The 14,630-nt window shown below is 36.0% G+C and overlaps 2 protein-coding genes across 2 annotated transcripts; both read right to left on the bottom strand.

The window, feature by feature from the left end:
- Positions 1-1,510: 1,510 nt before the first annotated feature.
- LOC101082436 (olfactory receptor 8K3-like) lies at positions 1,511-2,500 on the bottom strand. Its single transcript, XM_003993341.1, has one exon. The coding sequence runs from the start codon at positions 2,498-2,500 to the stop codon at positions 1,511-1,513; it is 990 nt and encodes a 329-aa protein (XP_003993390.1).
- A 6,922-nt stretch (positions 2,501-9,422) lies between these two features.
- Positions 9,423-10,364, bottom strand: LOC101082183 (olfactory receptor 8K3-like). The gene has a single exon (XM_003993340.1). The coding sequence runs from the start codon at positions 10,362-10,364 to the stop codon at positions 9,423-9,425; it is 942 nt and encodes a 313-aa protein (XP_003993389.1).
- Between the last annotated feature and the right edge of the window lie 4,266 nt (positions 10,365-14,630).

The raw sequence follows: 14,630 nt of genomic DNA, 5'->3' as shown, positions 1-14,630 counted from the left end.
AAGCCATACAGAGAAAGGCAGATACCATATGTTTTCACTCTTACGTGGATCCTGAGAAATTTAACAGAAACCCATGGGGGAGGGGAAGGAAAAAAAAAGGAGGTTAGAGTGGGAGAGAGCCAAAGTATAAGAGACTCTTAAAAACTGAGAACAAACTGAGGGTTGATGGGGGGTGGGAGGGTGGGTGATGGTTATTGAGGAGGGCATATTTTGGGATAAGCACTAGGTGTTGTATGGAAACCAATTTGACAATAAACTTCATATATTGAAAAAAATAAATTAAAAAAATAAAGGCAAAAAAATAAAATTTTATTTTTACCTGTTTATTACTAGTGGATAGCAAAATAATTGATCTTTCATTTGGAAACTTTATATGTACTAACCTTGCAAAATTTAGTCATTATTTTCAGTGTATCAGCTTGAAGATATTTTTGAATTTTTAATATATACAATTGTGAATCTTACAAACAATAATACTTTTATTTATGCTTTCCTCAGCATGCATATAGTCACAAATCATAATTTCACAGAAATCTACCCATGCAAGCAATAGTCCAAGGCTGAAACAATGTTAGTTGTTTCGTCAGTGGATGAACTCATTGCAGATGTGGTAAACATAGTGAGAGAACTAGAATCAGAAGTGGAGCCTGAAGATGTGAATGAATGGCTGAAATCTCAAGACAAAACTTTAATGGATAAAGAATTGCTTCTTATGCATAAACCAAGAAAGTGATTTCTTCAAGTGGAATCTACTCCTGGTGAAGATGCTGTAAGGTTGTTGAATTGGTAACAGTGGATTTAGAATATGGATTTAGAATATGACATACACATGGTCGATAGAGCAGTAGCAGGGTTTGAGAAGATTGACTCCATTTTGAAAAGAAGTTCTACTGTGGTTAAATGCTATCAAACAGCACCACATGCTACAGGGAAGTTATTCATGAAAGGAAGAGTCAATCAATGCAACACACTTCACTGTTGTCTTATTTTAGGAAATTACCACAGTCGGGGTGCCTGGTGGCTCAGCTGGTTGGGTGTCTGACTCAGCTCAGGTCATGATATCGCCATTCAGAGTTTGAGCCCTGCATCAGGCTCTGTGCCTGTTTTGGATTCTGTGTCTCCTCTCTCTCTCTCTCTCTGTTCCTCCCCCGCTCATGCTCTGTCTCTGTCTCTGTCTCTCTCTTAAAAATAAAGAAACATTAAAAAATTTTTTTAATTAAAAAAAAAAACAGAAAATACTACAGTCACCCTAACCTTTGGCAACCACCACCCTGACCAGTAAGCAGCCATCAAGATGGAGGCAAGACCCTCTAGGCAAAATATTATGACTTTGAAGGCTCAGATGACAGCATTTTCAAGCAATACAGTGTTTTTTTTTAAAGTATACACATTGTATGATTACCTTTAATGCTAAAAAACACTTAACAGACTATAATACAGGGTCAACATAACTTTTATATGTATTAGACAACCAAAAATTCATTTAATTTGGTTTACTGTGAAATTTGCTTCATTGTGGTGCACTGGAACCAAACCTGCAATATCTCTGAAGTATGTCTATATTTGCACACTTTCTCCAAGTTCTTCGTAAGGCATTTTTCACCTCTTTGTTCCTCAAGCTGTAGATCATTGGATTCAGCATGGGTATAACCAACATGTAAAATAAGGCGGCCATATTATCAGTATCAAAGGAATGAGTAGATTTCGGCTGCACATACATAAAGAATAGAGTGCCATAGAATAAGGCAATCACTGCCAGATGGGATCCACAGGTGGAGAAAGCCTTGTGCCTGCCTTCTGCAGAGTTCATCCTGAAGATGGCAACAGAGATTAGAATGTAGGACACAAGGACTGTGAGAAGAGATGACACCAAATTAAAAGCAGAAAAGATCAGAATTATCAATCTAATTTCATCGGTGCCTGAACAGAGCAAAGCTATCAATGGTAGACTGTCACAGTAGAAATGCCTGATGACATTATATTCACTAAATGATGAAAGGAAAATTTTCATGATGGTCAACAAAGACAAAGAGACACTATAGAGACAAGGCATTACCACTAGCACCTGACATAATCTTTGTGACATAACAGCTGTGTAGAGCAGAGGGTTACAGACGGCCACATAGTGGTCATAGGCCATTGCCGACAGAATGAAAATTTCATTAATGATAAAAATATTGAAAAAAGTGAGTTGGGTGGCACACCCATTAAAGGAGATTGTATGTTGATCTACAGCATAATTTACTAGCATTTTGGGTCCCACAGCTGTTGAATAACCAAGATCAGTGAAAGCCAGGTGTCTGAGGAAGAAGTACATGGGTGTTTGTAGCCTAGAGTCTATCTTGGTGAGGATGATCAAACCCAGATTACCCACGACTGAGACCAGATATACAGTGAGGAGTAGTCCAAATAATGGAGCCTGCAGCTCAGGGAGTCCTGTGATTCCCATTAGAATGAATTCTTTCAACAGTGTTAGATTGTGTTTGTCTGTGCAGGCCATTCGGGAAACCTATACTGGGAATAAATACAAAAATAATCATTAACTTTCATGACATGACTGAGAGGACCATTTTAATACTGATTAAAGGCCTAAATCTTTCATTATGGCCTGTGGCCGTAATTGTCTGTTCCAGCACCTGGCAGCTCATTTCTCTCTTTCTCTCCCTTCCTCTCTCTTTCTCTGCCTCTCTCAGCTTAGCTGAGCTCTTTATAGCTTTCTTAGATATGACAGCAAAATAGCAAACAACAAAGTTAAAATCTCCTAAATTGGATTTATCAAAATGTAAAAAACAGACAAGTTGTATGCATTATGGACATTATTACAGAATGAAAAATTAACTCATATAATGAAAAAAATTGTCAATCTTCTATCTGGTAAGTGTCTAGTATATAAAATATACAAAGGACTCTTACAGTCCAATATCTAAATGAAAAATTACCCAAATTAAACAAAAAAAAACAGGCAAAAAAGTTGAAGGACATTTCTTACAGAATATATGCGAATGGACATCGGCATATGAAAAGATATTCAACATCATTAGCCATGAGGGCAATGCAAATCCACACCACAAGGAGATACCACTTCACTTGTCGTAAGGTGGCTTAAAAAAGAAAAGAAAAGAAAAAAAATCACAAAGGTTGACAAGGGTGTAGAGATAAGAATCCTTGTGTATTAATGGGAAGGTAAAACAGTACAGTCACTATGGATGGAGTTTGACGGTGACTCCATACATCAAGCTAAGAATTACCATTCTGATCCAGTAATTCCTTTCCAGATGTGTACCCCCAAAGTACCGACAACCACAAGAGCTCATACAAAAACTTTGCAGGTAAATGTTCATGACAGCATTCGTAAGAGTTACACCAGTTCATGATAGTCAAAACTTGGGGACAACCCAAATGTCCATCAACCAATGCATGGATAGCATCTCTGTTGTCTCCACACAATAAGAAATTAGGAAGCCACACAAGGAAAGAAGTATTGTTATATGCAACAACATGGATGAGCCTTTAAAACGTGCTAAGCAAAAGAAGCCAAGTATAAAAGGGCACATCTGTGCATATTATATTATATAATTCCATTATATGAAATATCCAGAAGAGTTGAATCCATAGAGAGAGAAAGCAGATTACCGGTCAGGAACACTAAATTCATTCTCAGGAGACAATACAGTTAGGGACATATTTCGGGTGGATATTAAAAGCATCATAAATCTCACGGAATAAATGAGAATATCAGAGTGTGTGCTCTCTTTTAAATCCATGCTACTAAATACAAGTCCCCTTATATATGAGAAAAGATATGACGTGTTTCTAATTATCTTTAGAGTTCTATGTAAAACACTAAACTTTATTTTACATGGTTCTATTTACATTACTTTGTACGATTATTGAAGGTAACCTGGTTCTTACCTTTTAGATCTGTTTTTTTTCCCTCCCAACTTTTCTTCAAACATGTAAAAAAAACAATGAGATTAGCGTTGGACCTTCACTATAAAACTACCCTAAGGATAGAGGTGAGAGAATTAAATTATTCCCCAGCCCTGCCCCCTCCTATTGCCAAATACATCTTTTTACACTAAATTAGGTGACAATGAGTATATTCAACATGGAAGGTCAACAAAATATAGATTTAAATATATATACTTACACATCAAAGTAATTTTCAAGGGGGAATAGAGTTTTAGAAAAAAACTATTAAATAAGTGGAAAATACACTGTAATTGTAATCAAAATACATATTACTGCTTTAAAATTTTGCAAGAATTCTTCTTTATTGAAATTTGTATGTGCACATATTTTAATCTTAATTCCAATCTACATGAGATGTGCTTTTCCTTATTTAAGGGATGATCTGATGGCATTTCAGAGACTATTCCAAAGCTTACAGGTAAGGAAGAGGGGCAATCCTGTTATTAATCAGATGTTACGGGGTGATGGAGGCATTACGTACTGATATCAATGCTTTAATAGTTTGCTTTCACCTCACTTCCAACTAAAAGGGATGGTTTGAAAAGGATATTGATAAATTTGGGAAACACATGATGTATTTGAAACAGAGAAATTGCAAGTGTTACAAACACATTGAGGCAATCCTTTTACTTTAGAGGGACTGGAAACCACTATGGAAATGTGTGATTTGAGTTAGAAATTCTGAAAATATCCAATTAACTATGCATAATAGTATCATATTTGACATTTTACGAAGGGTCCAAGTGAAAGAAACTAAACAGGAAAATCTTAAGGTCTTGGGTGTGAATTTCTTAACCAATTCCCTTTTCAGAGATTGCTTTTTTCCCCCCACTATTCAATGATTACAACCTTGCTGCATCTTAGCAAACGTCTAGCTTTCACCAAAAATTATAATAAAGATGTTTACAACCTTGTATTTGCCCAGAAACTTCAGTTAACAAAAGAGAACTGTTAAAGAGATGGTTAAATCATGGAAGCGGGTGGGGGTTTGGGGACAATAATGTAAATGGGAGGTGGGGTCCTGAAGAGTTACTAGACTCAGAGTTAGTCACAGAGACAGGTACAGTGTGCTCACCTGCGAGGTGGAAAATCTTTGGGCTCCCATTTGTTCATGGCACAACCCAGTAAGGATTTATGGATGACTTTACTCCTTTGAGTCTCTCCCTGAGGAGAAAGAATACAAGCTAATTATGCCTCAAGCGTTTGAAAATATCAAACAAAGGCGTGGTATATCTCCTAATTCTACAGGACATCTTTATATTCCCCTGCAAATAAAGTTATGTTAGATACCTTTCCACAATGTCTCCTGGTAAAGTCTTTCTATTGTAACCCAGCGATCTGGAATCAAATCGTTGTATTTGTAGGAAAGATGTTTTCATTGTTCTTGCAACCCTTAATGATCTTCTTCTACTACAATGGCTTTTTATGAGTTTATCTCTGGGGGCAGAATGAAGATGATTGAATGATGCTTACTACATCATTAAAAAAATTTACAAGTAAATGTAAAAATTTACAAGTACTTGTTTTCCCCTTTTTTGTGGTGTTTTAACTTATTTAAACATAATATACTTATTAACAAATGCATGCATCATACATTTTTGCAAATTCAAGACAGCTGTGTAATCAGAATCCAGATCAAACAGCTATGATGATAGTAAAATTGGAACATTACCAGGACCCCAGGAGAATCCTTCAGTCTGCTGTCTGCGATGAACTGTCCCCTTAAACACACACACTCACATGTGCACACACACATGAATAATTCTTTTTCTGCCTGTTAACACTGGATTATTTTTATCTATTTTTGTTACCTTTATTTTTTTTTAATTTTTTAAAACGTTTTATTTATTTTTAAGACAGAGAGAGACAGAGCATGCGTGGGGGAGGGGCAGAGAGAGAGAGAGAGAGAGAGAGAGAGAGAGGAAGACACAGAATCTGAAGCAGGCTCCAGGCTCTGAGCTATCAGCACAGAGCCTGAAGCGGGCTCAAACTCACGGCCTGGGAGATCGTGACCTGAGCCGAAGTCCGACGCTCAATGGACTGAGCCACCCAGGCACCCCTGTCATGTATTTTTTAAGGATAATAATTTATAGTTTATAAAAACATTTTGCCCTGATATAGAGAAGAATTTCTTGAAAATGGTAATTAAAAACGGCTACTCCCACATCTTTGATGTCCACACCAATACCTTTTGTCATCTTCATATTGTATTTCTTGTCTACTCTTTATGGATTTGGAACAGTTACCTTTATATTATGCTTACAAATCCTTTGTCCACGATTTGTCTGATTATGTAGGTCTGATAAAAGTATCCTCTCCCTCAGGCATCTAGGGGTGCCTGGGTGGCTCAGTTGGTTGAGCATATGACTTCAGCTCAGGTCATGATCCCGTCCTCCATGGGTTCAAGCCCCAGGTGGGGCTCTGACAGTTCAGAGCCTGGAGACTGCTTTGGATTTTGTGTCTCCCTCTCTCTCTGCCCCTCCCCCACTCATTCTCTGTCTCTCTCTATTTCTCAAAAGCGAATAAACGTTAAAAAAAATACTCCCTTGGGCATCTGGATGGTTTAGTTGGTTAAGAGTCTGACTCTTGATATTGGCTCAGGTCATGATCTCATGGTTTGTGAGTTTGAGCCTCGTGTTGGGCTCTGTGCTGACAGATAGGGATTTTCTCTTCTCTCTCTCTCTGCCCCTCCACACCCTCTAAAAATTTTTTTTTAAAAAAACATCTTTTCCCACTGTTAGAGTTTCCTTCTCATACTATTGTGATGAGCATAATTTCTTACATCAGTGCAATGAATCATTTTAAATCTTAAATAACCATTGTTTTATGAGGTCTGTTTCAAATGCTTTATATATTTCAATATCTCCAAGATGTTTCACTATTCTTTCCTTTTAGATGTTTGTATTTCACATTGGGATCTTTAATCAAGTAGAATTGAGTCTGTATAGGGACTGGCTACATGCCCAGATCCTTTTTTTCTCTCCAAATAAATATACAAATTGCCTAAGAGTATTTATGGAAAAGATCATTCTTCCTCTTTGAGAAAATAGTGATGCATCCATCATAAGTTAGGTAACAGTGTATTTGTAGATCTGTTTCTGATGTCACTATTGTATTCCATCAATCATTTGGTCCGTTTTCTGGACAATGTTCTCTTTCCTTTTTTTTTTTTTTTTTTTATTGCAGTGTAATTGACACACAATGTATGTTAGTCTCAGATGTAAAACACAGTGAATCAACGTGTTTATCCATTATGCTATGCTAACCACAAGTGTAGCTACCACCTGTCAATACCATTGACTATATTTTCTATGCTGTACCTTTTATTCCTGTAACTTAACTCATTCCATAATTGGAAGCCTGTATCTTCCTCTCCCTCCCCCCACCCCGGCCTTTCTGCCTATCCCCCATCCCCCTCCTCTCTGGCAACCATAAATTTGTTCTCCGTATTGATAGGTCTACATCTAACTTTGCTTGTTTGTTGATTTGATTGTTTGTTTTTAGATTCCATATATTAGTGAATCATATGGTATTTGTATTTCTCGGTCTGGCTTGTTTCGCTTACCATAATACTTTCTGTGTCTACCCATGTTGGCACAAATTGCAAGATCTCATCCTTTTTTTTTTTTACATTTATTTATTTTTGATAGAGAGAGACAGAGCACAAGTGGGGGAGGGGCAGAGAGAAGATGAACCAGAATCCCAAGCAGGCTTTGTGCCATCGAGCACAACGTGATGCTGGAACCCATGAACCATGAGATCATGACCTGAGCCAAAGTCGGATGCTTAACCAACTGAGCCACCCAGGTGCCTCAAGATCTCATCCATTTTAAGGCTGAGTAATATTCCATTGTGTATAAATTCCATATCTTCTTTATTCTATCATCTAACAGTGGCTACTTGGGCTGATTCCATATTTTGGCTACTGTAAATACTACTGAAGTGACTATAGACGTGCATATAACCTTCTGAATTAGTGTTTTTGTATTCTTTTATATTCTTAGGGTAAATACCCAGTAATGACATTCTTGGATCATGTGGCATTTTCATTTCTAAATTTTAGAGGAACCTCTTAAGTTTTTAGAGCCACTATTTCCACAGCGGCTATACCAATTAGGAAAAAAGAAATTTAATTACTATAGCTTTGTAATAGGTCATGAAATCTGGTAGTATAACTCCTGCAACTTTAATCTTTCTTCAAACTATCTTTGTATTTTTGGCATTTTGCCTCTCTTAATTAAGTTTATAATCAGCTTCCATAATTCTAAAATAAAGAAGGAAAAAGAATGAAAGTATGAAGAAAGGAAGATTAAAAAATAGTTTCTATAATAATTTAAAACTATCTAGTTTATTAATGTTTACACATTAAAATAATATTGCTTAATTAAAGAATCTGGTATCTGTTATTGGAATGCCTCTGTATTCTTTCTTCTATAATATTCTAGATATTTGGATTTCCATGTAATCTTTAAAATCTACTTGACTATTAAAAAATGCTGCTGCAGTTTTGATCGTTACTACATTAAATATATAGAATAATTTAGGGAGAACTAACCACCATGCAACATTTATTTCTTCTCAGCAATGGTATGGTATATGCTACATTTATGACTTCTTTAATAATTCAGTAATGTTTTTTATAGTGTGTGGCAGAGATGTGATGCAACTTGCTCATTAAATTTTCCCTAAGTAGTATAGACTTTTCATTTCTAGTGTAATTGATAGTTTAAAACTTTACTTTTACCTTTTTTTGCTATTGTAAAGCAAAAAAAAAAAACAAATCTGATCTTTAAAATGCTGACTTAATGTGCACTAACCTTGCAAAATTCAGTTATTATTTCTAATGTTTCAGCATGAACAGGTTTTGAAATTTTAATGTAAACAATTATGCCGCCTGAAAATAAATACACTTTTATTTCTGCTTTCCCCAAGCATATACAGGTACAAATATCGCTTAATAAAAGCTGAGATGCTTCCCACAACAAGAGGATAGAGTTCAAGTGTCATTAAGGTAGATATAATTGATTATTCATTATTGTGTGTATTTCCCCCAACAGGAACAATAGTTGCCATCTTTTATATGCCATATGCCATTGTGGTGGGGACTAGCATTTATTTAACATTTAGGCAAAGACATTAGAAAGCCTTTTAAATAATAATATCTAAGGGGAGATGTATTACAACAAACCCAAGAAACAATACAAGTTGTCTTCAATTGTAACATAAGTACTTAGGAATGTGAGAACAGTAGTCTGGACTTCAGTCACCTCCACTGAAACCAAAAATGATATCAGAAGGATCATCATTACTGAAACATCTATACATTGAAAATGGGAAAAACAATTCTAGTTTTCCGTGACTTTTATACATTAGTCCTTTCTAAGGCCTATGGCATATAATCAGTAATAGTCTATAAACTAATTTATTATATACGTAGTTCACAGTGAACTCTACATAGGCAGTTTGTGCAGATTTTTCCATATCCGACGCAGGGCACCTTTTACCTCTTTGTTCCTCAAACTGTAGATCATGGGATTCAGCATAGGTATTATCAAAGTATAAAATACAGAGGCAATTTTATCAGTATCAAAGGAATGACTGGATTTGGGTTGCACGTACATGAAGAATAGAGTTGCATATAATACAACGACCACTGTCATATGGGATCCACAGGTGGAGAAAGCCTTGTGCCTGCCCTGTGCAGAGTTCATGCTGAGGATGGCCATCAGGATTAAGATGTAGGAGACAAGCACTATCAGAAGAGAAGACACCAAATTAAATGCTGAAAAGATCAGTATTATCAACTCAATGTCACGTGTGCTGGAGCATAACAAAGTTAATAAGGGAAGATTGTCACAATAAAAATGTCTAATGACATTATGGTCACAAAAGGATGACATAAAAATCTTTATGGTGATTATCAGAGAAAGAAAGGCACTGTAGACATAGGGGACGGCCACCAGCACCCAGCACACCTTTTGTGACATAACAACCATATAAAGCAGAGGATGACAGATGGCCACATAGCGGTCATAGGCCATTGCTGACAGAATGAAAAGCTCGCTGATGATGAACAAGATGAAGAAAGCCAGCTGTGTGGCACACCAGTTATAGGGGATTGTGTTTTGATTAGCTATGAAATTGACTAACATTTTTGGTCCTATAGTTGTTGAATAACCCAGATCAGTGAGAGCCAGGTGTCTGAGGAAGAAGTACATGGGTGTTTGTAGCCTGGAGTCCACCTTGGTGAGGATGATCATGCTCAGGTTGCCCACCACTGAGATCACATAGATGCTGAGGAAGAGTCCAAAGAAGGGAGCCTGCAGCCCTGGCCGGTCTGTGATTCCCATTAGGATGAATTCTGTTAGCACTGTTTGATTTGGTTGGTTCATCCTGGCCATGAAGGAAGAATGCTGTGGGAGAAACATCACAAGAGTCCTTGAGATTCTGGAGACAGCATCTGTTCCCATTTTAGAACCCAAAGTCATTATGGGTAAGACAAATCCAAGTTTTTAGATGAGGTGGCTTAAGGGGCGCCTGAGTGGCTTAGTCACGTAAGCATCTGACTTCGACTTAGGTCATGATCTCACAGTTCGTGGGTTTGAGCCCTATGTCTGGCTCTGTGCTGGCAGCTCAGAGCCCGGAGCCCGCTTTGGATTCTGTGCCTCCCTCTCTGTCTGCCCCTCCCCGACTCACGCTCTGTCTCTGTCTCTTAATTAAACACTAAAAAAAAATTTAGATGAGGTGACTTGAAACAAGACTCACCACCAACATTGAAGCTGGAACCAAATTTAGAAAGTGTTATAACCTAAGATATATAGTAGCCATTTTTTTTGTGCCAAATGCTAGCTACAATTATCAAATATATACAACCCCTTTATGAATCTGTCAACAGTGCATCATTAGAAACGTTTGATCTTGAGTGGAAATCCTGATATCCTTTTTAGAAATGTTTTTTGCTTAAAAACTGGAAGGAATTATAATAAAAGGAATACCCTCTACTTCTTGCCCTTGCAACCTTAGTCTCAACCTCCAGAGAAAAACGTGATTAACTAATTGAATAGACTTTGATTTACTTTCTCACTATAATTCTGCATACTAATGGCATTCCCATTCCACCGTTCATTTCATTTTTGAAACCATATTATCATTTCACTATGGTTTTATGAGCTTTAAATATTGTTGATGATTTTTTGAGGATAGACAAGATAGCTATTTTGCAGAAGTCCCCAACATGTGCACTGTAACATACATAAGTAACTTTTATTTTCTCTAGAACAGTGCATGTGAAATTTCAGCACATGTATGTGTTTTTTTTTTCAGTTTATGATTTTTGCTGTGTTGCATACCAAGTGAGACCTGCATTTAGAAGTTACTCAATATGAGAAAAACACTAAGTGTCATTCTCACATTTTCTTTGACCTAAGAACTAATATCTCTGATGTTGGCTTAATGTTGTATTCACAGTTTTCTAGCACATATTAAAGCAAATAAAAATTATTAAAACGTATTTGCTAATGTACCCCCTAAAATTATCCAGAAAACTGCTATAAAATAGTGATTCAACAAAGAGAAATGTCACTCCAAAGTAGGCAGTGCTATTTCAAGTGCCTTAGAGACTGGAAAATAATATTTCATGAAGGACATGAGTGAAAGACAAAGATGATAGGGAACAAGGAGAAAGAGATGTGGCATGATTTATTCCATGTACATAAATTTTACCTGTTTAAATGTACATGGACCAGCACAAATGATTATTTGATCCAGATAAAGCCAAAGGACCTGGCATGGACAGAAATGGAATATATTTACTATATTGTAATTTGAACACAATTCTTACCCCTTTATTTCATCTTCCATAAAAATACATAAAATGGTTGGTTCTAACACATTGAATTTAAGGATTGAACTTTATCTACCTCTACTTTTCCAACTCTTTTCTCCTTCAGATTGTTTTTAAAGGTAGGTGCTTCCAAAGTTTTGTGGGGAAAAATCATTTCAAACTCTCCAATATATAAGAAATGAGGACTACAGTGTGACTCATTCTAGGAGGCACAAAATCCTGATTTAAAAAATAAAAATATAATTTAAAAAACCACAATATATTCAGGCCTATAATTTCACTTATATAGATATAAAACCCTAAACAATACTAATATATTATTGGTATCACTTTTAAAAACGTATAAGAATTATAAAACACTTGTTGAAGCTGTGTTGATTCCATATTTGGCTGGAAGGTTTAATTTTGGAAAATCTATAATTAGAATTCACCACATTATCAGAATGAATTAGAAAACAAAATGACCATATGAGTAGAGGAGGAATTAATAATATTTAGGATAGATAAAAGCTATAAAACTTAAGAATAAAAAGAAAATTCCATAATTGTAGGATATCTTATAAAAACTAGGTAGAACCTAGTCTTAAAAGGAGAAAAATTAAACTGTTTTATGGAAACATTATAGAAGCCTTAAATAAATTAGTACAAATACTATGTTCCTAGATTGCACAATGCAGTGACAAAATGTCAGTTCTGCTGAAATTAGTCTATTTTATCGATGCCCTTGCAATTGAAATCTAAGGATATTTGTAGAATTTGAAAATGATTTCAAAGGCATTGAGAAAATACAAATTATATGGAATAAGCAAGACATTTTGAAAAGACCAAATGGTAAAATTATAAAGCTGGAATTATTGAAACAATATGGCATACATCAGTGGAACAGAATAAGGACTTCAGGAAAAGATCCATGAATGTATAGAACTATAGTTTATGACTGAAGTAGCATGTTAGGACAAGCATGCAAAATCGAACTATTCAGTGGAGCTAGGGAAAATGTTTATCCCTATATAGGATGAAGAAATCGGATATTTGCTCATCCTTACAAGGTCAAGGACTTAACATTATAAGAAAATGTTAAACTTTTATAACCTTAAAATGTTAACCTTTTATAACCTTAAAAACTAGAACCTCTGGTTGCCCACAAATAAAAAATTCAAGTTTAATTTGGGAGATAAAACTACTTCACAAAATTTTCTCTACCCAAAAATCTATTCAAATTAACAAATATCGACAGCAAAGCAATAACAAACATTCACTAGTGACAACCAAACAAATGACAAAGTCTAATGCCTGAAGCTACAAAAATTATACCCAAAGAAAGGACTAATCCACAGTAGTTCGTACAGTTGGCCAAACCTCTTCATCCCAACATCCATTTTATTGTGATTTTACAAACCCTGGAGTTCTTCTGAAATTCAATGGAGTAAGTATTAAGTGGCCCTCCTCCTACCAGCCCTAACCAAGCACTGCCTGAAAAGAAACAAGGAAATTGAGCATCACACCTGACTCTTATTAGATGAAAGCAGAAACTCGAGAGCTGTACCAGGACCAGGAGGATGGACATGAGTCCCAGGATGTTCTCTTATGCAAATGTAAGCACCCAATCTCAAGTCGATATTCTGTAACCTTTTGCCAATAGCCTCAAATGAAATAAATGGGTTGGTTAAATGGAGAACATTGCTCTCCCACTCAGAGGAGGGAGGGAAAGAGAGAGGGAGGGAAGGAGATAGGGTGACTTTAAGCTGAGCTTGCAAAAAATGCTGACTCCCCCTTCAGGATGTTTATTGTCTAGAATCTCAACATAAATGTAGGAATAATGACAAATAAAAATGATGTTCCTTATCACCTTCAATGAACACAATAATAGTGGTAAACATATACCATTACTCCAAAGAAACCTGGTTATGAACAGACGTTATTAATATACCTGATAGAATCTACTGAGTCTGGAATTGGTGACTATATTCATATCTTTCATTTAAATTGGAGACAGCCATCAAAAATCATTGCTGCAGCTAATCTAGCAATCATTATAATCAGTGACATCTACTTACCCTAAGCGAGGACTGGCTTCTGGTTCCCCCATGCGATTATGAGCCTGACTGTTGTGAGAAGAATTTATGAGTGTCCCCTCCCTTCACGACATTCCCCTGGGAGCTTGAATGCACTTCTTGGTTATTCCCAAAGCCTCCGAGAACAGGAAATGATGCCACTGGTGTTTGCTAATTATCCAGAGTAACTTGGATTTCTCTATTGAGGAAATGTTTTTTGTTTGTTTGTTTTGTGTGTGTGTGTGTGTGTGTGTGTGTGTGTGTGTGTGTTTACATCTACAATTCACCTGCTTTTATTAGTTGTTATTTTTATTGCATTTATTCAGGTATCTGGATTTAATAGATTATTTCTTATATGTCTTAATCACCTACAAAGTACATATTTTCGGCATTTCCTGCAAAGACTTCTTCCATATTTTATATCTGAGGATAAAGACAAAATTATCTAAATATGGCCTATAGCGTTTTAAAAGATTCAGAAGGAATAAAAGTTATGAATATGTGTGTAACTCCTATATTTATTTCTTTTTCTAACCTCAAGGAGTAAATTGAGTTCATGACACCCTAATTCTACATCCATGTATATCTTGAGTACTAATTTTCCCTTTCCACTTGTATTTCTCTTCTCCACATAGGTACCTCCTTTACAAAAACTAATAAATGTCTTTACAATGGAATATAGTTTTATAAAATAAATATGACATATGCTTTAAATTGAACAACATATTACATAGGTCATTGATATCTAAGGTTCTCACTCA

Source organism: Felis catus, chromosome D1 (assembly GCF_018350175.1).
Source record: "Felis catus isolate Fca126 chromosome D1, F.catus_Fca126_mat1.0, whole genome shotgun sequence".
Classification (NCBI taxonomy): Eukaryota; Metazoa; Chordata; class Mammalia; order Carnivora; family Felidae; genus Felis; species Felis catus.
This window is presented reverse-complemented; position numbering and strand designations above follow the sequence as displayed.